We start from the raw sequence: 23,438 nt of genomic DNA, 5'->3' as shown, positions 1-23,438 counted from the left end.
GGTAGCTATTTTCACAATCTGCTGTGAAGTAGTTAGGCAGGTATTCTTTTGAAGGTAAATAAACACAGTCAACTACAATTATTTGATTCCATTTAGTATATTAGAAAATTTAGTAGTTTAATGATACCCTAGTGGCCTGTAATGGTTAATGCATCACAGAAAATGAATCATAAAATCCCCTTCTTACTAATAACTCTGAGACTAGTGTTATTAAAAAGGCACTAAACCCCAGGGAATCACAGTGTTTTCACCTTCCCACCAAGTGACAATAATATTAGTTTGGATTCTCTATTCGTTGGTCATGAAAATATAGGATCTTTGGGCAGAAGGAAAACCTGTATCATATTCTGTTTGTTTGATGATAAATTCTTGCAGCATCATCTGGGACTGTTGCTATGGCAAAGAAAATGGTCCTGTAAAGGCCAGGTGATTTTCTAACTCTGTCACACCTTCCCAAATGCTAGTTCATTGTGAACTGGGGTAGTAGCTGAAGAGAGACTTCTTACTGATGGGAGGTAGCATCCCCTTCATGTGCAGACCCAGGGGACTGGCAGGGTAGGGAAGTGCATGTGTCACTTTAGATTTACACAAACACACAAGCTGTTTGTGTTTATTTGGAAAAGGGTTTGAGTTACAAATAGTCCCTGAAAACATGTGCCTAGCCTCCTGGTTTTCTGTATGATAAATACTGACAGGATGAGCTTCTTTGTCTTAATTTGCAGTTAATAGATTGAGTGCTAGTACTTCTAGGCAAAGAGACAGCTGTGCACATTTGGAACAATCCCAGGGAGAAGACCTCAAAAAGCTTGAAAATGATACTGGCGCACAGAAGGATGCCCTGTCCTCAGTCGCCAGAAAAGTGTCTCCTCTGTAGACTTCTATATCTACACCCACGTTTCTGCCAACTTACAGAAAGAACAAGTATCAAGGGGGCATTTTGATACCATTGCTCTTTCCTCACTTATAAACGGTGGGATTCATGTCTCTTTGGCAGGATTATCATGATATCATTATTTGAGTATGGTATATAATAAACACAAAAAATAGTAGCCAGTATTACTATTAATGTGTATATTTCCCATTAAAATAAGACAAATGTAAAATTAGTTTAAATTAAGAATATTCCACTGATTGTTTATTGTGTATATGTATCAATAAATATACGTATATATACATAAATGTATATATATTTACATGTGTTATTTTATATATTTTTCATATATATATATACATATATACACACATATCTTACTCATAACATCAGTAAATAGATACAATTGGAAGTCAGCATGGCTCAAGAAACACGTCACCATTTGACCAGTTTGCCTTAATTACACCGGTGTTTCTGGAATAATTATTACTCACTTCACTCACAAAAGTAACCCAGTTTGGACAAGAAGTTATATGATAGTCCTAAATAAGGATCAAAAGGAAAACATTGATCTCAAAGAAATCCAAGACCAGTTACAGTCCCAATGCTGATGAGTAAGGCATCCACTAGAAAAGATAGCTTAAGAAATTTGTACTGAGGACACCAAAATAATTTTTAAAATATATAATACATCTTTAGTAGCATTTATCAAAACAAAAACAAAACAACAGACTCAGTGGTCATAAGGTTTGTCCCTAAAAGAGAAAAGAACGCATATTTTTTGACAGTTTGCTCCTAGGGTTGACTTTAATAGCTGCCACTTCAAGTAGATGGTTTTAGTAGAACCGTTTAAGTAGCTGCTAGAACCCTTTCAGTTACTGCTGCATTGAAGGTTATTTTGCCATCCAATTTTTGTCTACTTTTTTTCCTCCTTTAACTCCTGGTAATTTCTCTAATTCTAACAGCTTTAACATTTAGCTCCAGCACTTGGAAGTTTCAGGCTGTATTTAAAGGCTCATTTAAAACTTATCAGACCGATGGCATTAATTTATCTCTTTTATATCCCAATATAAAAAAGAGTGAAAGCAAACTAACATTTAAGACCCAGGGGTTCTGGGTGGCAGACATAAATTACCTTATTTCAGTGACTTTGCAGTTTTTTCAAGGAGGGTGTTTGCTTTCTGCTTTACATAGCCTTCTAGGCTTATGCTGTGCAGTTTGATTTTAAAATGCCTCTTCTGCCTCTCTTACTCCTGTTTCCTCTTGGGAAGTGTTCTTTCAATTAGGAAAATATTACTTTAGCAAATCACACTTTTAACAAGTTCTTATTAAGCAACACTGGAAGATGAGTTAAAATTGAATTTGTCCCCCCTTCAACCTGGCCTGGGTATTTTGTATCTCATTCTTAAGGTAGATGCACATGTACCCTTTCTGCATTTTCAACTATACCTAAATAGATTAGCCTTAACTAGAACTCTTTGTAAATGTCTTGTTTCATCTCAAGCTCAACGCCAAAGTCAAAACTCTTTGCCATTTCTTCTAAGTACTTCAAGCTCTCTAAGTTCCTAAGATACTCTGTTATTCTCCAGCCTAGACACCTTAGGGTTCAGTGACCTATTTAGGCTGTCACCTGTGACACAGGCGGAAATGATTGCAGAGTATTTGAAATTCACAGGTAAAGCTAAAGGTTTAGATTAATTGTGTAGTATGACTCTTCCATCAAGAATATTTCTGTACCACCAACCATATAGAAGAAAAAATTCATACTACATAGTTCTTCTTTTTACTCTAGGTTTTTTTGGTTCTAGAGACGATAAAATTAGTGGAATCACCAAGAGAAAATATTGGGGTTTAGATAACGCACAAACTGATTTACAATGGATTGTGGATTGTCACAAAGGATATAAAAAATGCTCTTCCAGGACTGTGATATAGGGAGACTTTTAATATAAGTCTCTGTGAACCCAGAGGAAATAAGAGCTATTTTCATTGCTCCTTAAGGATTTCCTTGCAATATGTGGAAGTTCTTTATTTTCACCTCTGTGGCGTTTGTTTTATATGTTATAATGCTGTTATTGAATTCAGAAAATAAAATTGAATAAACTATTTGCAGATAGAATACACCAAAGATAGTCACAAATACAAAGCTTGAACAGGTAGGTTTGGCTTTCCCTTCTTCTGAGAGCCCTGAAAAGCATTTGAGAATTAAACATGCAGGTTTCGACTTCATTACTGCAACCTTGGTAGTGATCTGTTTTTATGTTACAGGCAATGAAAGCTTAGAAGAAAACTATGTCCAGGACAGTAAGATGGGGTTTGTCATCAATGCCATCTATGCCATGGCACATGGGCTACAGAACATGCACCATGCCCTCTGCCCTGGCCATGTGGGCCTCTGTGATGCCATGAAGCCCATCGATGGCAGCAAACTCCTGGACTTCCTCATCAAGTCCACGTTCATCGGTGTGTCTGGAGAGGAGGTGTGGTTTGATGACAAAGGGGATGCTCCTGGAAGGTAAAGCAGTCTTTTCCATAAGGGATCTAAATAACCCTGTGATCCTCTTCGAGCCAGACAGATGGATACTCTGGCTTCCTTTGGTTCCATGGTTTCTGGGTGCCACGAGGATAGACGAAAACGAGGATAGACGCAACGAGATAGCTAAAAAGAAAGGGCTAATGTTAGATGGAAATTACATTATAAAACATTGAAGAACTTCTTATTGGTAAATACCCACAATCCTGCATCCTACCAGTGCCACCTCCCTACCTCCCCACACACACATACAGCTATCATCCCTGGTCTTCCCTTAGAATGCCTGGGACCTCCCTGCAAGCCCAAGATACTAAGGAGATTACACCTGACCAGCAGGACCCTCCCTGGCACTGCCAACATCAGGTCAGCCTCCTTCTAACTGATTAGTCCCAATACTATACTGGTTGTGGAATATTTTAATATTATTCCTGCTTAAAGAGCTTAATATATGACGAGAACCAAGTCTTACATATGTATCCCTTTTTTTCAGGTTAACTTATGTTCCTGCTAACATGTTTCTTGGAACAAGAAAGAAAAGAATTTTCTGTCTGGTATTGAGTCTCTATGCCTTCCAAAGAATTAATCAAGAAGCAAAGGAAAATTAAATCTAACTAACTATATATATTTTTCCCAAGTCATTTTATATACAGTCTCTTCTGCAACACTTGCTTTTATAGTACCAGTTAGCTCATATGTAATTGGTATGCAGAGAATGATATCAGTATAAACAGTAGTTGTGTTCTTTCATAGGAATTTTCTTAGGCAAAGGATGATCAGAATAGTGGGATAAAAATTAAAACCTGCAACAGGAAAGAAAAAAGGCCCTCAGTCTGGCTACTGCACAGTGCGCCCACAATCTTTTTTTTTTTCCTCCTAAGCCCTGTTATCTTTCATTACATAATTTTGCAAAATGAGAGATTTTAGAAAAGCATATGTTGTGATAAAACTGATCATCAAAAATCATTTAATCCTCATCGCTATAGGCATATCATTATCTTCTTTTACAGATGATAAAACTGAGTGTCAGAGAAACTAAGAAACTCACCTAAAGTCACGCAGAGAGTAGCTGGTAGAGGCAGTGCAGTCCTAATCTGACACTTGTAATCTTTTTGCCACATCGTGCTGCCTTTTAGCTAATCCTAAAATTAGGCAAAGTTGCTGGCAACCTTCTTAATGTCATTTCAAATGTACTGTAAGAGACTATTTGACCCTAAATAATTCTCCACATATCTCTTCCTTTCTTGTAAGCTTAAAGTTCTACGTTTAGAGAGTGCCTTGCGGGGCCTAAGTGGATTCTCCCTGTCAAAATCCAACAGCTCCAGGAAGGATAAATGCTATAAGTAATACTCAGCAATTAAAGCAATGAATTTATCAGTTTCCTTCCAAGCTGCCAGTGAGGTGGGAGCAGCTTTAGATGAAAATGAGAGTGGGAAGGATGGAATGATGCAGGGCCTGGGCGTGTGGAAAGCTTCCAGGAGCTGAGCACCTTAAGAAATGGTACCAGAGGGAAAAGTGATTCAGAGCAGTGACCGCCCCCACCCCGCCCCCCTTTAAACCCGTGGTTGTAATCCTGGCTTCTACTGGAAACTAGGTTCTATCAAGGATTGGATTTGGAATGGAAACCTTCCTTATGATTCTATAACATACACAATGTGCCTAGGACAGTGCCAGATGCATTTCCCACACAGCGTAGACATGTTTCCTCCTCCTCTCTCTATTTGTAAACTATCCAAAATATAGGCCCACAATTTTAGCTTGTTTCTCCTTCATCTTTAATTACGTATTTAAATCAAGAGTTCTCCCCTGGGTCCCTTTTCAAGGATCATTTCCACAGGCTTGAAATTGGTCAGCTTCATCTGTATTCAATTTCTATTTCAACCACTTCCCTTTGTTTCTATCTCCTGTCACACTGTCATTCATGCTTTTGTTCCCTCTTGTAAATATTTTAGTTAATCATCATGCAACATAGATTGAATGCATTGAAAGGATGCTGTAAAGTTGTAATTCACAGCATGAGGATATTCCAAATAACCGCCAACGTGTGAGAAGGGACTCTGGGGTCAAGAGAAAAGAGCAGTGTTCATTAACACACACAGCACTGGGGAAGGCCTCTTTTTAGTAAGTCAGTATTTTTCCCTTGGTATCTTCAAGCATTTTTTTTTCTCCAGCTTTTGGGACTTTTTAAAAGGATGTTTTCATACCAAAATATTGTGAATTTTTCAGTTCCTTAATGCTAATTAAGTGTGAACTGATTTCTCCTATTGAAATGAGGAAGTTGAAATAAAAGTCTTAGGAAACTGATTTACAGGAAAAAGATATTCTAAAGCTAGCATTACACCTAAGCCTGCATGGAAAGTATGTAAGGAGATTTAACAGTGTAATATGGAGTAAAACATAAAGATTAAAGGAAATGAAAAAGGGAATTACTCATTCCAAATACTCACAGCAGTCTCTGTAACCATAAGGAGTTTACAATGGAAAAATATTGGAGGTGTAGATTAGTGTCCTTGATCAGCAAGATGAATGCGAGCCGTCAGCCTACAGTTAATACCCACATGGATATCACTCAGAGAGCTACTCTGAGAACATTCTTGTTTGTCTCAGCAACCAGAGGAATGAGAACCCTCTATTAACCAAAAATCAGAAAGGAGAGAGGTGAATAACACGCTCCAGTTGCACCATTCTCTCTTCTCACTCCACGTAAGTTTTGTTCACCTGGAAAAGTAGGGGAAAGACTTCCTTTATGCCACGAGAGTCCCCTTTCCCTTTAGGGAGCTGCTATTTATAGAAACTGCCAGAATCTGATTGTGGAGAAGCCACTAGCCATCCTGTGGGTGACAGGATGCATTTGCACATTAAGAACAGGCAGCAAAGCTATTAAAAGATATTAGCTGTCTAGATAAAGAACTAGGTCAGATATGGCCAATAGGTTTCAGATGCCAGCTAAGGTTGATTGGTAGTAGCTTCCTGGAGTGCTGGGCTGAGGAGGATTCTGAGTCTGTATCAGGGTTAGAGGGAAAGAATTCCAAGATGGGTTAGGTCGGAAAGAGGGAAAGAATTCCAAGATGGGTTAGGTAGGGAGAGGGTTATGGAGAGGAGGAAGAGAGCTGAGGAAGAGGAATATGTGTTAGTTAATTGCCATCTATTTCTTTGGGTCACACACAAGGAGTAAGAGATATTGCCTCATATTCTAGTGCAGGAGAGTGAAGAATGCGCAGGTACTGCAGGAAAGAACCCCACTTTGCAGAGCCACTGAGGGAGAGTCAGGCATCCATTTTTGGGCAACTGCCACTTGAGTTATAGTTTCCTTGGAGTAAATAGCAACATGGAAAGAAGACTGAAGAATACCAGAGAATTGTCAATAACCAAGAGAGAGATGACTATGACAACACAAAGATGTTCTCATTTTCTTATAGTTTGGAAATAACCAGAGAATTTTAGCACATTAATAGTGCTACTAAAGTGAATGATATAGTGATATTGCCTTACATATGTATTTCTCCCACTTGCGAACAGCCTTATGTTAGTAAATTCCCGCAAGAACCCCATGAGCCTTACAGAGTTTAGTGACATTCCTAAGTAGTATAATCTACTATTAAAACATTAGGAAAGAGATTCCAGCTTATACATTCTAATGTCAAATGCTGTGTTTTTTCCACCAAATTGGAAAATGCTCCCCACTGCCCACACTGGGAAATGATGTATCTGGTCCCCAGAACACACTCTGGCTACAGTGAAGATTTCTAAATGTAGATTTTACCATTGTGCAGCATTGCAGCCTCTGAAATAACTGAAATAACTGACACCAATTACTTGGATTCAGAAATGTTTGTCCTGATCAAGGAAGAGACCAGTTTAAATGTCAATGCTCAAGATGTTAAATCCCAAACATCCTTGCTAATTAAAGGTGCATTTCTCAGATTTCGTGCTCTCTTAGCACCTAAAGTAAGTTCCAGACTTGGTAAAACTCACCTCTTTTAATCCAGTGTAATTAAAATGGCAACTGAATGTGAAAAAGGAATTTGGAATCAACGTACTTAAGCTAAAAATTAGTGTTCTGAAGAATTGTTACTTGGTCAAAGAATAATCTAGCGAATAATGATTTGAAGGATATGGTGATCGACTCAGCACATATAGAATTTTTTTGAGAATAAGCAGAGAGAAAAGTACAAGAATAATATATTCTTTAATGAATATGGATGATACACAAACAGAGACTGAAGAATGGAATACACGTTTTGGAAAATCAGAGGATACATAACTAAACTAAATAAACTAAAATGTTGACAGTAGCTGGCATTAGGACATGGGATGATTCTAACTTTTCTCTTTCTTCTCTCTATTATTACCTATTTACCAAATTCCTTTGGTTTCTACATCATGTCCATATTCTCCAAGACACACATGCTGTTTTCTTTGTAGGTATGATATCATGAACCTGCAGTACACTGAAGCTAATCGCTATGACTATGTACATGTTGGAACTTGGCATGAAGGGGTGTTGAACATTGATGATTACAAAATCCAAATGAACAAGAGTGGAATGGTACGGTCTGTGTGCAGTGAGCCTTGCTTAAAGGGTCAAATTAAGGTAAGCCAGCCACAAATTCATTCTTGAACGGTGTCCATGAGGAGACCTCCTGCCTGGGCGTAAGCAAAGAAAAACACAAGACATTTTTCTTTGACCAGACTGTCCAGAAAGGGTGCACCAGGCGTACTGTTTCTGTTCTTGTGTTTAGCAAAAATGAGGAAGACAAAGAAAGATTGGGAAATGGAATAGGCAAACCACTGGGATATTTAGAATAGTCTTTATTTGAATCGTGATGATGAACTGCAATCTTAAATACAATATAGAAAGCAAGGGGATGAATAATCAAATTAAAAATTAAGACGGGGGGGCTTCCCTGGTGGCGCAGTGGTTGGGGGTCTGCCTGCCGATGCAGGGGACGCGGGTTCGCGCCCCGGTCCGGGAGGATCCCACGTGCCGCGGAGCGGCTGGGCCCGTGAGCCATGGCCGCTGGGCCTGCGCGTCCGGAGCCTGTGCTCCGCAACGGGAGGGGCCACAACAGTGAGAGGCCCGCGTACCGCAAAAAAAAAAAAAAAAAAAAAATAATTAAGACAGAAGTAAACGCGTAAACCAGAGCTAATGACACTGCTTACTCATAGTTACAGCTATTGTTAAAGAAAGCAGAAGCTGAACGATGCCAAATAAATATATAACTAAAATAAAAGAAGCTGAAATGAGGTAACACAAAAGCATTGCTTACCACTTCTCTTTTCTCTACCAAGTTCTTTGAATTTTCCTGAAACTGGTATTTTCCAGCCAAGAGAGAGTCTTCACTTCTAATTATTCCCAGAAGTTTGTTGCTTTTTTTCCAGGTTGGGGCAAGTGAGTGATCATGATATTACTGTATACTTAAAACTAGAGTAAATAAACATCATATACTGGGCATTTGGCTGAATGGAGTAGAGAGAATTCTTGCTGAAGAAGACATGGAAAGAGCACTCTCTGAATCCCATGCTATTTAAAAACCAAACTGGCTGATGCACTAGGAAATGGAGCATAGGGGAGTGATTGTGAACTGGCAGAAATGTGGATTAAATGACCTAATAGGTCTTTCCCGTCTCTAATTTTCTGTGATTCATCTCTGGGAGCAGACAGGCTGTCAAGTAAATGTCACAAAGCACAGCTGGGGCTGGAATGTATACTGTGTGAGGCTCCTGCCCTCTTGCCACGTGGCCACGCTGCTGTGCCATTCGCAGGAGCCATAGAACCAGCCATGCAGGGGAGAGGCCCTGAGAAGTATACTTAGGGGCCTTTAGGGCAAGAGTCTAGTAGTGCTGGTACAGCAGCTGGAAAAGCTTTATCACTACTGATCAAAGAATGTGGAGGATCTGGACCCTGCAACATCTTTTAGCTGCTGGGAAGAGCTGTCCGGGGGGACTCAAACTCTCAGTAGAATCAGTCACTTTGAGTGTGAAAAAAACTTCTGAGGCAACTCACCCTAGTTGCAAATGTCACTGCCTTCTCTGCAGATGTGATATTAAAAATATTTAATAATTGTCATGATAACCAACCAATCAGAATGAACTCCATTTTAGTGCTATGACAGGGTGCTGGAGGCCTCCTGCCATGCCCGCGGTTAATCCTTGAGTTATTGGATCATGGGAAGATTTAGGTGAGGAATCTTACATGGATAGGGTAGTATGGGGCAGTCAGGGGGCTTGGAGAGACACCATTAGTTTCCAACCAGTACAGAAGCATTTCAGTAGTGTAAGAATGACTCCAGCCAAGCCATTGTGTATGGGCCATACGTCAGTGCTGCTTCTCCCCAAGAATCCATCTCTGATTTTTATCCAGATGGAATTTTTCACATGGGGCTGTCTGGTGGTATTAGGAATATATCCTCTGAAATTGAGAGGCCTAAAACTTCTCCTTGACTCTTACCACAGGATGCCAGACCACTGGATTCTGGGTTGGTTATCTTCTCTGGATGGTAGGGAAAACCAGGGAGACCTGAAGTCATATGATTGGGACAGCCCAGAAGCCCTGGGCTTTATGCTCTTCTGTGACCCAAAGGGTGTCACATGTTCATCTCAGACCTCCTCCCCAGCATGGGTGGCAGCATTGAATCTTTAGTGCAGACAACTGCTGTGAAAAAGTTTATGAAGCTACACAGTTTGGTTATTCAGAGTGTAAGAAAAACAAACAAACAAACAAATACAACCCTGGCAAGAGAAAACAAATCAATCTAAAGATACTCTGCACTCCAGCTCCCTTTCAGAATTCCCTCCTGGTACTCTGACTGCTGGCAGGCCATGAATGGGAGCTCACATGCCATGTGTAGTCCCATTTGTATACTCCAGAAGATAGACTTTCCCCCCACCCCCAAGTTCAGAGGAAAGGCTGTCTGCATGCAGCTCTAAGCTAGATGCTGAAGTATTTCTGGCATCACATTTGCATTACACACATGCAGTGTTATCGAAGGAGATCTCAGAAATCTTTGCTAAGCCATTACAGAGCACTTGCTATAAATGCAAATCTCTTGAGGTCCAATTTTCATAATATTGTGTACCCTGCAGGATAAAAGTATGCCCGTTCTCAATAGCACCTGGAGTGGAGGTGAGGGGGGATGTCTGTTTGTTTCCCATAAGCACCATGGGAGGTATGGCAACAAATGAAATCTGAATCCCATTTACCAAATAATAGCATTTATATTCTTACATCATCAATTTGCCATCTACCAGGTTCAGGATGCAGAGCCAGGTCTCTCAGTAGCCACTACAGAGACTAGAGGGAAGCAACGTAAAAGGTGATTGTAGGACTTGCACTTGTATTAACTGAGAAACATAACCTTTAGGAAAGGATTATTCATTTTAAATATCAAATGCCACTTAAAATGTCGAAATAACCATTTGACTTCTTTTGTGATAACCCATAAAACTTTCTTATCGTAAGTTCCTTTGAAGTAGTTAAAAGTCCAGTTTTCTTAGGTTATTGATTTTAGAAATATAAATATAATATCTTATAAGTATAATATTTTATGGAGGAGAAATTGATTTCAGTCATACCACAAACAGTGGTAAATAAAATCAAACTTTTATTGTTGTGTCTTATATTAGTCAGGTTTCAGTCAGGAAAGAAAGAACCCATGCCAGGTGGTTCAACAGAGGAAATTTAAGGTAAAAAACTGGTTATAAAAGTAAAAGGGGGCAATGAGGCAACTCAGAGATGAGCAACGGTAGGAGTCATTCCCATCTCTGGGCTAGAGGGACCCAGGGAAGGTCACAGATACTACCTGAGACACCTCCTGAGGTGGGATGGGAGGATACCTTGATGCGAGGCTTCTCCTCTCTCCGGCTCTTCAGTCTCCCATTAGGTCCTACCATTCTGCCAACCGTATGGGGAAGATGCTGGAAAGAGAGCCTGAGCAATGTAGTGCGCAGATACTTAGCTCAGGTTCCCTTGAACCCTGAAAGCTAAGCAAGGTTAAGTGCTAATGCATTACTGGGAGATACAATCCCAGGGAAACAAGAGTGAGAGGAAAAGGGAAGGGAGGCATGGAAGCATGGCGGAACACCTCTACCACTAAAGTGAAGCATCACTGAGCAGGACGCTGCCTCACTGAGCACAGCTCAGCCTCACGGAGGTCTCTGGACAGGCTTCTCGGACTGTCTGTTGGAGCAAGGAAGGGAGAAAAATGTATGCACTCCTGCCGTTCTATTTTCTGCTTCCTGTGGTCAGCGTTTGCTCACAGGAAGTGACGTCATCTGACCCCTTTAGGCAACTGCTGGGGAAGCCAGGGTCCATGTCCTGCTATGTGGACCTTCTTTGAATTTGGAAGCAGCAGGGAGAGAAGTCTCTGTGGGTCTTACACAGGCTGGTCTGGGCTCCTGCTGTGCTGAATTGCCAAGGAGGCAGTTCTAGAACCCAGTGCCTCCTCCAGGGGAGAGAGAGTCACCTGGAGATGCCAGAAGATGACACAGTAGCGGTACGCTCTGAGGTAGGAGTTGCAGAAGCATCCAGAACCCTCAAGAGCTGGAGGCCAAGGGCCTAAGAGACAGGTCAGGCAAAAAGAATTTGAGGCAGCACGTAAAATATGGACAATGGGTCTGCAGGCAAACAGCAAGGGCCTGGCACTTGTATTGGTCTCCCACACTAAGCCTGCTGCTATTTTCCTTGGTGTGGGGAAGGCAGGCAAGAGGTAAGAAGGGGTGGGAAGGCAAGGGGGAGAAAGCGAAAGAAAGGAGAAGGGAGGCAATAGAGATCGGGAACTAACATTTATCAAGCATATTCTTGTGCAAGTACAGGAATGGATGACATCGTTTCAATTATTCCTTAAAACAACCCTTTTAAAGCAGATATTATCACCCCATTTTATAGATGAGAAGTCAGAGGCCCAGAGGGCTTGAATCACTTGCCCCAAGCTTTCTCAGCTAGTGGTTAAGAAATGCCGAGCTGAGCTTGGAGCCAATCCAAAGCTCTTTTCAACCCACAGCCACATGTTGTTCAACCATCTTTCATTATATGACTGTCGTATTTCCTACAAATGCAAGTTTCAATCGCTAAAGCTTATTTTCTCAGTAGTTTACAACAAAATTATAAATAGAGATCCACTTTAAAATTGCTGAGGGAACAGAATCTAGAAGTAAGCAGGCAATAAATATTAGTGAAGGTGGTCAGGAGGGTCTGACAGAGATGGGGAAACCGGCAGAGAATCCCAGGGAAAGGGTCCTGGGGATTGCTTTCATTCGCCTCCTATTCTTTCTTTTCCCCTCTCTTCTCTTTTACTTTTTTCTTCCGTTTGGTTCGTTTTTGGATTCTTTACTCCAAGATGATGGCTTGAGTCTGGGAGTTTAGGCATGGAAAGTAGAAATCACTACGTCCCCCCTTCTCACCTGGCCTATCAAGATAGAATTATAGAGACCATATCATAAATGGTTCTTCATTACACATGCCATATTGTCATATAGTAAAATACACCCTATATATGTGGAGAAAAAAGCCCAGATACAAATATTTTTACAAACTATATATTTCAGAATTGGGTTAACTATTTTTTCCCTGAACCATCTGAACGTGAGGTGCAGATATCGTGAAACGTCATACCTCAGCTTTTGTCTTCTAAGAATAAGGACAGTTCTCACGTGGCCATAAGACCAGCTAAGAAAGTTGGCAATAACATCATCAACCACAGCTGTCCTGTTCACCTCAACTTCCCCTTTTTGTGAATCAAAACAAACTACCCATTTAACTTCTTCATAGTTAATGCAACCATTTTGGCAACCAATGAAACAATGACATAGTTCCTTCATTATGTAATATTTTCTAAATTCCACTGCAGGATGGCAGATTCTCAACAAAAATTGTCCACAGGAATATCAAAATTCCTTATCTGAGAAGCTTATGATTACATAATGATGATGTGATCTGCCCCAACTACTAAAAACATACTGGCTAAAATTTTGAAAAAAGTTGAAGACAAAATACTGGATTCCTTTTTGTATTTTATTATGTATGTGAAAGCATGAAATTATTATAGTGTCTCTGGATGAGAGAAAACTTTGCAAGCACTGGTCATAATGAGAAATTCTATAGAATCATCATTAATTTATTCACAGCCACTCTGAGTAATACCTACACCTTCACCTCTCATGCTTTGACCAGTGTTTAAGCTGGTCTCCTGGTTACTGAACTTTTTGGTGATCGCCTTAGCCTCAGATCTAGCTTGTCCGCCACTTTTGGGGACAGGTGCCCATAGGACCTGCTGCTGAATCACATGACACCGGGCAGAGAAGGAACAGTAGAGCTGTTGTGTCTTGCAGGTGGCAGTGGCCAAAGCAGGGCTCATTTTCTTTTTTAAGAAAATATTTATTGAAGTATAACACACAGAAAAGTAGAGAAGGAAGGCAATAGCATTAGTACACATTGGACTCTTACTTCTGGGTCTTTTCTTCAGATGATCCCACCACCTAGAACTCTTTTCCACCAGATATATTCAGGACTTACGCCCTTCCCCTCTCTCAAGTCTTTACTCAAATGGCATATCTTTGTGAAGCCTTACCTGACCACCATATGCAAAATTGCAATCCCCAATTCCAGGTGCCTCCCTATCAAGACTGGGACTGAGATGAGGCAAGTGAAGCACTTAGGGTACAGACCCTAACGTGGCCCCCCGTCAAGATCCTGCAAGTGCAGGGTGGGCATGTGCACAACGCTGTTTTAAGGGCCTCTTTAAGTCTGGTCCCTAGGCTGGCCTCACCTTGGTCCCTGCCCTGAACCCTGTTCCTCTTTCTTGCTGTAGTTTTCTCAAAGCCCTTTTCTAGGATGGCGCTCCTCAAGGATGGGGATATGATCTGTTTTATTCACTGATTGTGAATGCATAATGTGAATGAATGAATGGATGAATGATTGAATGCATATGCCCCGCATAAGCATTTCATTCCTCCTTCTAGCAGTTCACGTATTACATTATGTCAGATTTTGAGCTTCTTAACCTCAGTGATCATCAGGTCTTTTCATTTATTTGTCCGCATGCATAGCACCATGTCTGGCACGCTGGGCCACTAAATAAATGTTGGTTAAGTAAATACATATCTGCCAACTTCTGAGATATAATTTTGGTTCTCAGCATAACATGTCATCATTCTGACAGCTGTTTTTACACAAGGAAGAGCTTAGTTCTTGAAAATAACTGGTGATAATGTGCCTGAGGTTTGCACAAGTTACTGATCCCCTCTGCAGCTGTTTCTTCATCTGCAAAGTGTAAATAATTAACTTCACTCCATGGAGTGGTTGTGAGGTTTAGTGTAATTCTGTACAGAGGGCCTTGCGCATGGTCTCGTTCAATGTATGTCCATTTTTGTGATCATTTTCTATTCTTATATGATTTTTGTTACATTTCCCCTGTAATAAATTACTACGTAGGGATTTTCCTAAACTGATATTTTTCTATAATTCTTTCAAGGCTCTCTTCAATTTCCTCCTATTTTTTATTCTCTTTGAATTCTTCATTTTCATTTCTTTTGTTTATGTAATAGTCCATATTATTTCCCTCTTTTCTTTCACATACATTATTGAGTAATTTGAAAAATTAATATGCACCAACAACTATGCTAGCACTGTGAATGCAAAAGAAACTTAAACATGGCCCCTTCCTTTGAGGAACTCATAGTGTAGCTGGAAAAAATTGTATCAGCAATTAGAGTCCATTGTTGCCCAAGCTCTCATGCTGGGTGTCATGGGGACACAGGAGGGTAGGACTAGCCCTTCTCTCCCTCAGCTGATTTTCCTACAGTCCTAATTAGGTAGGGCCAGTGTCTTTATTCTGTTTAGTCTTCCAGGCATTTCCCTTCTGAAGCAAATTTCTCTGTTTCCTTTGATTTATCATTACTTTTCCTTCATTATATTCTCTCCATGCTGTTTTCTTTCTTTTGTCCTTTTTCTAAACAAAGCCTAAATTTAAAAAATCCATTTCATGGGCTTCCCTGGTGGCGCAGTGGTTGAGAATCCACCTGCCGATGCAGGGGACACGGGTTCGTGCCCCGGTCCGGGAAGATCCCACGTGCCGCGGAGCGGCTGGGCCCGTGGGCCATGGCTGCTGAGCCTGCGCGTCTGGAGCCTGTGCCCCGCAACCGGAGAGGCCACAACAGTGAGAGGCCCGCGTACCGCAAAAAAAAAAAAAAAAAAAAAAAAAAATCCATTTCAAGTTACTCCAGAAACGTAGTCGTAAAGTTAACGCTTGATTTCCTATGTCATAAATACTTTAAGACTCCTACGGTGTATATGGAATTGAATCATAACCTTGTGTGAAGCAGCAGGTCATCAAGTCTTACTAACAATAAACAGAGCACCACGTACACAGGATGTAAAAGGAAGCAAAACAGTTCCTGTGTCTTGGGAAGTCTTGGTCTTTCAAGAGCAATTTCAGAGAAATATCAAATCTCTTTTTATGACTCAGAGCTGTCATAAAAAGTGTTTTACGGTAACAAAAATGAGACAATACATTATTCAGTTATTGAGTGTATACTACATGCAAAAGAAATATCAGTTAGTATAAAAATATAAAAATAATTTAAAATATCAATACCTGTGATATGGGGGAGATTAAAACATAGAGACAATAATTTAAGAATTTTTTGAAAAGTATCTGAATGAAACATATCTACCATATACATGTGAAACAATTAGAGGACAAAAGCTAACTAACTTGTGGTAATAAAATACCAAGTATATTTTAATTATAGAGAATTCCAAATAAGGTAATGTTTCAAAGGGCCCACTACACCAGAAATACTTCCTGGAGCATGTGTCAGGACTCGAAAGTAGTGACATAGATGGGCTGATGGAGGAAAGATGATATTCTAAATGGAAAGGAATATCCTTTCTTCTATTAAAATATATTTATTTCTTTATTGTTGCATGTTAAAGCCATGGATTAAACAACACACACACGCTCTCTCTTTTGTCCTTCTTAAAATCTATTCTCTAAACAGCAGCCATAATAATCCTTGTAGAAAGCAAGTCAGATGGAAAGCAAATTAGATGGTGTATCTGCCCTACTTGAAACCTCCCTCCAAAACAAACAATTATGTGGACATTAATGAGGACGTAAGCAGGGGATGGCACAGAGGCTGCTCTTCCTTGTTTGGCAGACTTATTTAAGAGATTATTAACAGTTAAACTTAGGTGCAGAAACAAGGACCAGGGACTAAGTGAATGACTGACCAAAGAGCTTATATTTCAAAGGTATTAGAAAAGGGAGACACTGACATTCTTTGAGTGGCCGAATTACATTTTTAAAAAAGATTCAACTCAACACTCGTTCATTGGCCAGCTACTGTGTGTTCTTGGTACATCTATTGATGACTATGATCTGAAAGCAATGAAAGTATGGCATGATTCCCTTCTCTTGAGGAGCCCACAGGCCATCGAGATGATCTTGGCAGCTGTGTGCATGTAACTCTGGAGTGAGAAGTAATTAGAGGCACGTTATATGATTAGGAGACAGGGACCAGAAGTCAGCTTTCTGAGTCTAGAGGGGTGGCTGAGAGATAGAAAAGACAACTCCCATATTTTAGACATTGCATGGCAAAAGTGCACGTATTTGGTGGCTGAATAAGAAGTAATAAAAAAATAACCCCATTTGAGCAGTTCCTTTTTCATTATTTATTAGAGGTATAAGCCAATCACTTATTCATTCATTTATTGAGTCATTCAAAGCTTAATAAATACTTTCCATGTGCCAGTTACTCATAGGATCTCCCTTTCACCAGTCATTCTGCGTAAATAAATTGTTTAACATTATTATCTTTTGAAATTGTGTCATTCATAGTATTCAATTTATAGTTAGGAAAAAGATAAAGCTGACTGAAGAGATATACACTATTTTGTGCTTCTTATACTCATTAAAGTAAAAAGCAGTACTCATTTATTCAATTTTTCTCATGGCACTTAGAAAAATTTATAATTTGGAATATAGATTTCTCATGATTATTCCGAGGATAGGTGTGAATTTTTCAAAAAGACTTAATCTGAGTCTACTTTCTAAAGTTATTTGAAAATAAAAGAAGAAAAAGGAAACCTTTTACAGTTTCTGAAAATATAATGTCATTTGATATTTTTCATGTAATTCTAAAATAGTGGTATAAATTTCAACCTGATTTGCAAGAAGATAATTTTATTTTCACAAAGGATAGAGTTTGTATGATTTTAAGGTATGGCAATATTTACAGTTTAATTTCTGACTTTACATATGAGAACATTTGATTATGTCTAATGTGTTAGGGAGGGACCTCTGTTTCTAGCCATGAGGGAGTAACAGAGTACAGACTTTGTCTTCTGCTGTAAACAACCAGAAAACTTGACACAATATATGAAATAACTATTTTCAGACATTGGAAAACAGTGCATGACCTTGAAATCAAGGAATTGCAAGGAAACAAACAAGATGAACCCTAAAATCACTCTGGCTTTCTGTCTGGAGCCAATTTCCTAGCTGTTGTTTAGTGAGAAAGAATACAAACAGAGCTTGGCTATCTTGATCATTTAAGAAGACAGAAATCAGAGTTGAAGGAGGCCAAGGCAGCCAGAATTTGTAGTTCAGAGGAAGGAAGAGGATGGATCTATGCAGAAAAAGAGTCCCAGAATTTGGCATATGAGTTTTCATGAGTGTTTGACTGAATCTGTATGAGCAGGGTAGAATTCAGAATGTCCAGGTAAAGAACAATTAGGGGGGAGCTGGATTCCCAGAGGTCACACAAGGCCAAGAATTGTCCCAGTTTCTACAAGCCCTAGTGGAGACGCTTTGCTGAATACACAAAGAGTTAAGTAGAGATCCAGCAGGGTCATAGTTTATAATGAGGCTAAACTATTCCTAGAGTAGAGACTATTCTAGACTTGCCCTAAAAAATGAAAAACAAGACTCAGACTGAGCCACAGGTGACTTAGCTGCCTGCTGGAACAAAGGCCAATACTACTTCAAGAAAACAATCCAGCACTCTACACCTTATGTCCAGCATCTGGTTAAAAATTTTTAGACATGTGACAAGGCGAGAAAATGTGACACATTACCTGAAGGAAAAGCAAGCAATAGAAACAGTCCCAGATATTATATTGATGATGGAATTAGAAGTCAAATGAAAATACCTACTGTAAATACATATGAAAGGATTTAAAAGAAAACGTGCATATCACGAGAAGACACATGGAAATATAAGAACATAAAATAGAATTTATACAATGAAAACCAAAGTATATTAGAAATAATTTTTTAATGGATGGGATTAACAGCATATTAGACATTATGAAAGTACAAATCAGGGAACTTATAACAATATAAAAAGAAAAATGTATTTTTACTTTTCTGAGAATTATTAATATATATTAATATAAATACTGATAGGATTCAGCTGTTTAATTCCTTTTATAAAAGAAATTATTATTGAAAAGCTTCCAAATCCAACATGGAATGAACTGAAATTCACATCTGAGCTCTGGTACAATAAGGTATCTCTCAATCCATGTATTTAAAGTTCCTCGACATATACGAGTTTTTGAAAAGTTACTTTTCTAAAAAAATCATAGTTTGAAAGCAGGTCCTCATCTGAAAAACAAAAGTCTTTCTGGAGGAACAATCTGTAAGACATATGAAATATTGCGATGTTATAGGTCATACGGAAAGGAGAAGTCAGTTGCTGCTGGATTTGCACTGCCTGCAAAGAGAATGAATATGTGCAAGATGAATTCACCTGCAAAGCTTGTGACTTGGGATGGTGGCCCAATGCAGATCTAACAGGTAGGAACTGCCTCACTTGTAAGCCCTATCCCTGACTGTTAACCTTTCCAATGTGCCTATTGTTTAAAATGATAGTGATTATCTCATGTCTTTTTCAATGTTTATTTACATTGTTACTGCTCATGTCAAAGTGTACACATAAACTTCTTATACGTTTTCCATAATCTATATTAAAAGTTCATTTAAATATAAAAATGTATTCAAAGGTTATTCTTGTATACCAGTTGTTCCTGTTTTTCTTTTTAAAAATTTTATCTGAAGATATTTCTAGTCACCTGAATTTATATTTGCAAATATTTCTTGAACATCTATATATGAGGCACTATTGCAGGACGTACAGGTACAAAAATAAGTGAAACACAGCCCCAGCTTTATTTACTTAAAATATATCAGGGAAGAAACATGTAAAAGTATAAAATAAAATAGTTATTACTACAATAGAGATATTTATAAACTACTGTAAAGTTTGTTAGGCAGACAAGGAGATGAAAGAAATTCCAGACAGAAAGTAGAACATGAGAAACATGAAAGCATGTAATACATTTGGAGAAAACCATGGAACAAGTATATGGGGTTGTTTGGTAAATGCAAGGCCTAGCAGATACGTGGTCAGAAATGAGACTGGATGAGTACACTGGAAGCAAATGGTGAGGAGCTTCTGTAGGACCTTTTTATAAATGTTTGGATTTTGGCTTTAAGCACAGGAGAACCACTGAAGAATTTAAAGTGGTGAATAACATCATGATATCTGTGTCTCAGAAAGATGACCCTGGCGGTAGTATGGAGGAGAGTAGTGAGCCTAGACTAAAAATAGAGAGAAGTTAGGAAGCTATTATGTTGGTCCAAGTGAGTAATTTCAAAGGGTGTGAACTATGGCAGCTGCTACAGCAATGGAGAGGAATAAATGAATGCAAGAGATGATTTACTCATAACATCAATGGGACTCCTGTGGATGGATTACATGAGTTTATAAGCTTCCCAAGAGCAATGTTCAGGTATATGAGTTTTGATTTCCAAAGGCCCTGGTATGAGTTCACAAATGAGAGGTGGTTCACAGTTACTTTTCACAAATTTTAAAAGTGATAAAGCCATAGAAACTTTGTCTTTGAGTTCATAGAGACCTTGTTATCTGAGTAATGCAATCCCTCATTTTAGAACGACAAAGCTGAGGCCTAGAGAGGTGTACTTGTGTGCCCAAGGTCATGCAACTAGTTAGAAGCAGGTCGTAGTTCATTGACTTCTGATCCTATGCCTCCCTGTGTGCTGCTGATAATCATTAGGGTAACATTCATGATTGTTGTTTACTTTTTGACTTGTTCCCAAATAAGAATATGAAACTAAGAAATTGTGTGGCTTATTCAGTGGGCATCAAAAATGGCTGGCTGAGTAGAATCAGGTCACATAATTAAAATTATACTTTGTAAGTGAGAGACCTTGTAAAATGTTAACCCTGTTAGAAAATAGACTGAGTATCAAAAAGCTTTTAGAAATCACCTGGTACAAAGGCCATTTTTAAATGAAAAGAAATTAGATCAGAATATTTTTGAAGATACAAACTATACCTCACCTGTTTCTTTATTCTCTAGCTGAAAACTGGTTTTCAACTTCAATGTGCCTAAAAATTACCTGGGAATTACCCATCTACAGAGATTCCCATTCACTATTTCTGAGACAAGACCCAGCAGATTCTGAAGCACTTAGTCCCTGTTCCATCCCTTGAGAAACAATACTCTCTGGCTCATAGCCTGATGCCTTGAACATAATTGCTGGCTGATAAATATTTGTTCTATTGAGAGAATTAGAAAGAAGAAGGGACTCACCCAAGTTCATCTACATCAATACAGATCCTCAATAGAAGCCACCACTAGAATCTAGGGGTTTTTGTCCCTGGGTCTAATGCCCTTTTCACTATGCATTTATCTCATGGTTGCATGCAATGGACTGACTTGGAAAAGCTTGTGCAACCTCATTCTGGACACAGGCCTCCTTTCCCACTCGTACTGTGTCTCTCTTCACAACTTTACCCTTCTTTGTAGTGTGTGCTTCCTGCCGGTCCTTTTCATCTTGAGAAAGCCATCCCCTTAGATCACCATTGTGCTTGAGAACTGGGCTTGACTTCAGAGTCAGCCCTCAGCTATTTGACTGAGACCACAACTGACCAGGAAGAGGCTCAAAGACAAAACCATCACCTTTCTAAGGTTAATCTTAAACGTCAGAAGTCCTGGCTTTGAGGTACAAGAGTTTTCCTCTTGTCTACACTTTTGGGGCTTCACTCCAACTTTTCCCACTGCTTCATCTTCCTTTTAAATGGGGGCTTATCTCATACATGATAAAGAACTTCTATCCAACTTTAAAACATTAAAATACAAAAAAAATTTAAAGATCTAATATGTTATAATAATGGAACTCAAAGTCATATGTTTTATTCCCTAGAGATCTTCCACTGTGGATATATTGTCTGCCCACTGCCAAATGATCACCATCATTGATTAAGCCTCTTTGACTTAGTAAAATGTTTAAAAATATCCTCCTTGATTATAAATAGGTGAATTTTAATGCAGTTATCTTTCTAGAGAATTTAATCTACTATCATCCATCATATGTGTAAAAATCACTTTAACATTCAAATGAGTTGAGCAAAGCAACAGCTCAGACTGCCTTTATCTGATAACAACAGGCAAGTGGCTACTTTCGGATCATGTATCCAAATTATGTTGTAAGTCTTATACTTAAGGTCTTTCAGAATATGCATCTCTCGTACTTATTTATACTTTTTTTTTAACATCTTTATTGGAGTATAATTGCTTTACAATGGTGTGTTAGTTTCTGCCTTATAACAAAGTGAATCAGCTGTACATATACATATATCCCCATATCTCCTCCCTCTTGCATCTCCCTCCCACCCTCCCTATCCCACCCCTCTAGGTGGTCACAAAACACCGAGCTGATCTCCCTGTGCTATGCGGCTGCTTCTCACCAGCTATTTTACGTTTGGTAGTGTATGTAAGTCCGTGCCACTCTCTCACTTCGTCTCAGCTTACCCTTCCCCCTCCCCGTGTCCCCAAGTCCATTCTCTACGTCTGCGTCTTTATTCCTGTCCTGCCCCTAGGTTCTTCATAACCATTTTTTTTTTAGATTCCATATATATGTGTTAGCATACGGAAATGGATAAAGAAGATGTGGTGCATATATACAATGGAATATTATTCAGCTATACTTAGTTTTAATGACACCTACTGTTTCTGCATCCCTTCCAGTCTTACACATGAATGGAAAATGAGATCTAATTTGCCACTTACTTGGTGCCATGTCAGGCTCAGAGCAAGGGCGCAGAACATGGCAATGTGTTTTTGATTGTTGCCATAGTAGCAGTAGTTGTGAAAAGAGAAAACTCACAGAGAGAGGATACCAAAAAATCAGTAAAAATATTCAGAGGAGTATATGCATTGCCTTTAAGTAGGTATTTTATTTTTATGGGTGGATTTTTTTGACTGAATTTTAGTTAAAATGAGAAATCATTCTCTTTAGAAAATAGTATTTTTACTGAAGGTGAAGTTTGTTTAAAATATGCTTAAAATCATTTTATGTGATAGCTACTTTTCATATATGCTTCAGAGACTCTAATATTAATGAATAAAAACATGTTAGCGAGTTTTTGTTTTCATTAGAATATGTTATTTTTTGGCTATGAAGAAAAATATTGTATATTTCTTAGAGGAAGTGACTTCTGAAGCTGTTTTAATAAATTTTTCATATTTTCTTCTTGGGAATATGCACATTTTAATTCAGCATTTAAATTTCACACTTTACTTTTTATGATGCATAAACAGGGATCTCTTCTGCCATGATATACAACTTGACAGTAGTTTAACAATCTATGGGCCAATTATATGTAATCCAATGCTACTTACTCCTTTTAAAAAGTACAAATAGTGTAAAATAATTCCTCAGGAAGTCAGACTACACTAAATCTCATCAATAAAAAATAGAAAATACTAAGTTATAGAAATTAACTTTTTAACCATTTTTCCCCATCCAACAGTTACTGCCACCTCTCATATTATCTACTCATTTATTCACTTTTATATTATACACTACCACCTACTTCATGCCAGGTTTTTTTTTTTTTTTTTTTTTTTTTTTTTTGCGGTACGCGGGCCTCTCACTCTTGTGGCCTCTCCCGTTGCGGAGCACAGGCTCCGGACGCGCAGGCTCAGCGGCCATGGCTCACGGGCCC

At 39.0% G+C, this 23,438-nt stretch overlaps 1 protein-coding gene across 2 annotated transcripts in view; it reads left to right on the top strand.

Annotated features, from left to right (window-relative positions):
• The window catches only part of GRM1 (glutamate metabotropic receptor 1), a 355,259-nt gene that overhangs the window by 287,347 nt on the left and 44,474 nt on the right, over window positions 1-23,438 (top strand). For both annotated transcript variants that reach the window (XM_024122616.2, XM_024122617.1), the window contains exons 4-6: window positions 3,140-3,386; window positions 7,827-7,995; window positions 19,075-19,201. In XM_024122616.2, coding sequence (XP_023978384.1) covers window positions 3,140-3,386; window positions 7,827-7,995; window positions 19,075-19,201 — 543 coding nt within the window. The remainder of the gene's footprint in view (window positions 1-3,139; window positions 3,387-7,826; window positions 7,996-19,074; window positions 19,202-23,438) is intronic.

Source organism: Physeter macrocephalus, chromosome 10 (genome assembly GCF_002837175.3).
Source record: "Physeter macrocephalus isolate SW-GA chromosome 10, ASM283717v5, whole genome shotgun sequence".
Taxonomy (NCBI): domain Eukaryota; kingdom Metazoa; phylum Chordata; class Mammalia; order Artiodactyla; family Physeteridae; genus Physeter; species Physeter macrocephalus.
This window is presented reverse-complemented; position numbering and strand designations above follow the sequence as displayed.